The 726-nt window shown below is 62.4% G+C and overlaps 1 protein-coding gene across 1 annotated transcript in view; it reads right to left on the reverse strand.

Annotated features, from left to right (window-relative positions):
- ETH_00041570 (uncharacterized protein) overlaps nt 1-617 on the reverse strand; it is a gene marked incomplete at both ends in the record, with an annotated part of 1,852 nt that extends 1,235 nt beyond the window's left edge. Inside the window, one exon of the mRNA XM_013374536.1 lies at nt 110-617. Within this exon, the coding sequence (XP_013229990.1) occupies nt 110-617 (508 nt within the window). The remainder of the gene's footprint in view (nt 1-109) is intronic.
- Between the last annotated feature and the right edge of the window lie 109 nt (nt 618-726).

The raw sequence follows: 726 nt of genomic DNA on the forward strand, positions 1-726 counted from the left end.
TCCGTGTCTCGAAGCAGCTGCAGCGTTCCCTCTGCTGCTCCATCGCACTTCCTTGCTGCTGCTGCAGCTGCTGGAAGCTCCTCGTGCTGCTGCTTCTTCTGCTCCTGACGCAGAGACTTGACTAGCTCCTCGCACCCCTCCTCTGCTCCCGAGTCTTCGCTGCTGCTGCTGCTGCTGCTGCTGCTGCGGCCGCGGCGGCGGCGCAGCTCAAGAAAGGCCTCGGGAACTTCTTCATCTTCCGAGCTTGTCCTGTCCGCTGCGAGGCGTGCGCCTCTAGAGGGGGTCTTGCGGCCTCTTGCAGTCATCTTGCCTTGCTGCTGCTGCTGGTGCTGCTCGTGTTGCTGTTGTTGCTGCTGCCGCGGCCCCTGAAGCCCGCGTCGCTGCAGCTGCTGCTGGAGCCCGACCAGCAAGCGCTGTGCTGCTTTTGCTGCTGCTGCTTGCTGCGGCTGAGGAGCGCTGCGGGGTGCAGCAGAAGGCCCCAGCAGCCCTGGGCTTTGGGGGCCCCCTGTACTTCTGCTGCTGCTGCGCCTCAAGAGAAGCAAATAACTCCAATTTAGGTCTTTACGTCGCAGTTTTGCTGCTGCAGCTACACCGGGATGTGCAGACAAGCTCCACATACACACTACTGCAAACTGTGGGGCCCCTGTGGGGCCGAGGACTTTCTCTGCATGCAGCAGCAGCAACAACTGATGCCGCTGCAGCAGCAGCAGCTGCTGCTGCTGCCAC

Source organism: Eimeria tenella, genomic scaffold, assembly GCF_000499545.2.
Source record: "Eimeria tenella Houghton genomic scaffold, Eth_scaff2103, whole genome shotgun sequence".
Lineage (NCBI taxonomy): Eukaryota > Apicomplexa > Conoidasida > Eucoccidiorida > Eimeriidae > Eimeria > Eimeria tenella.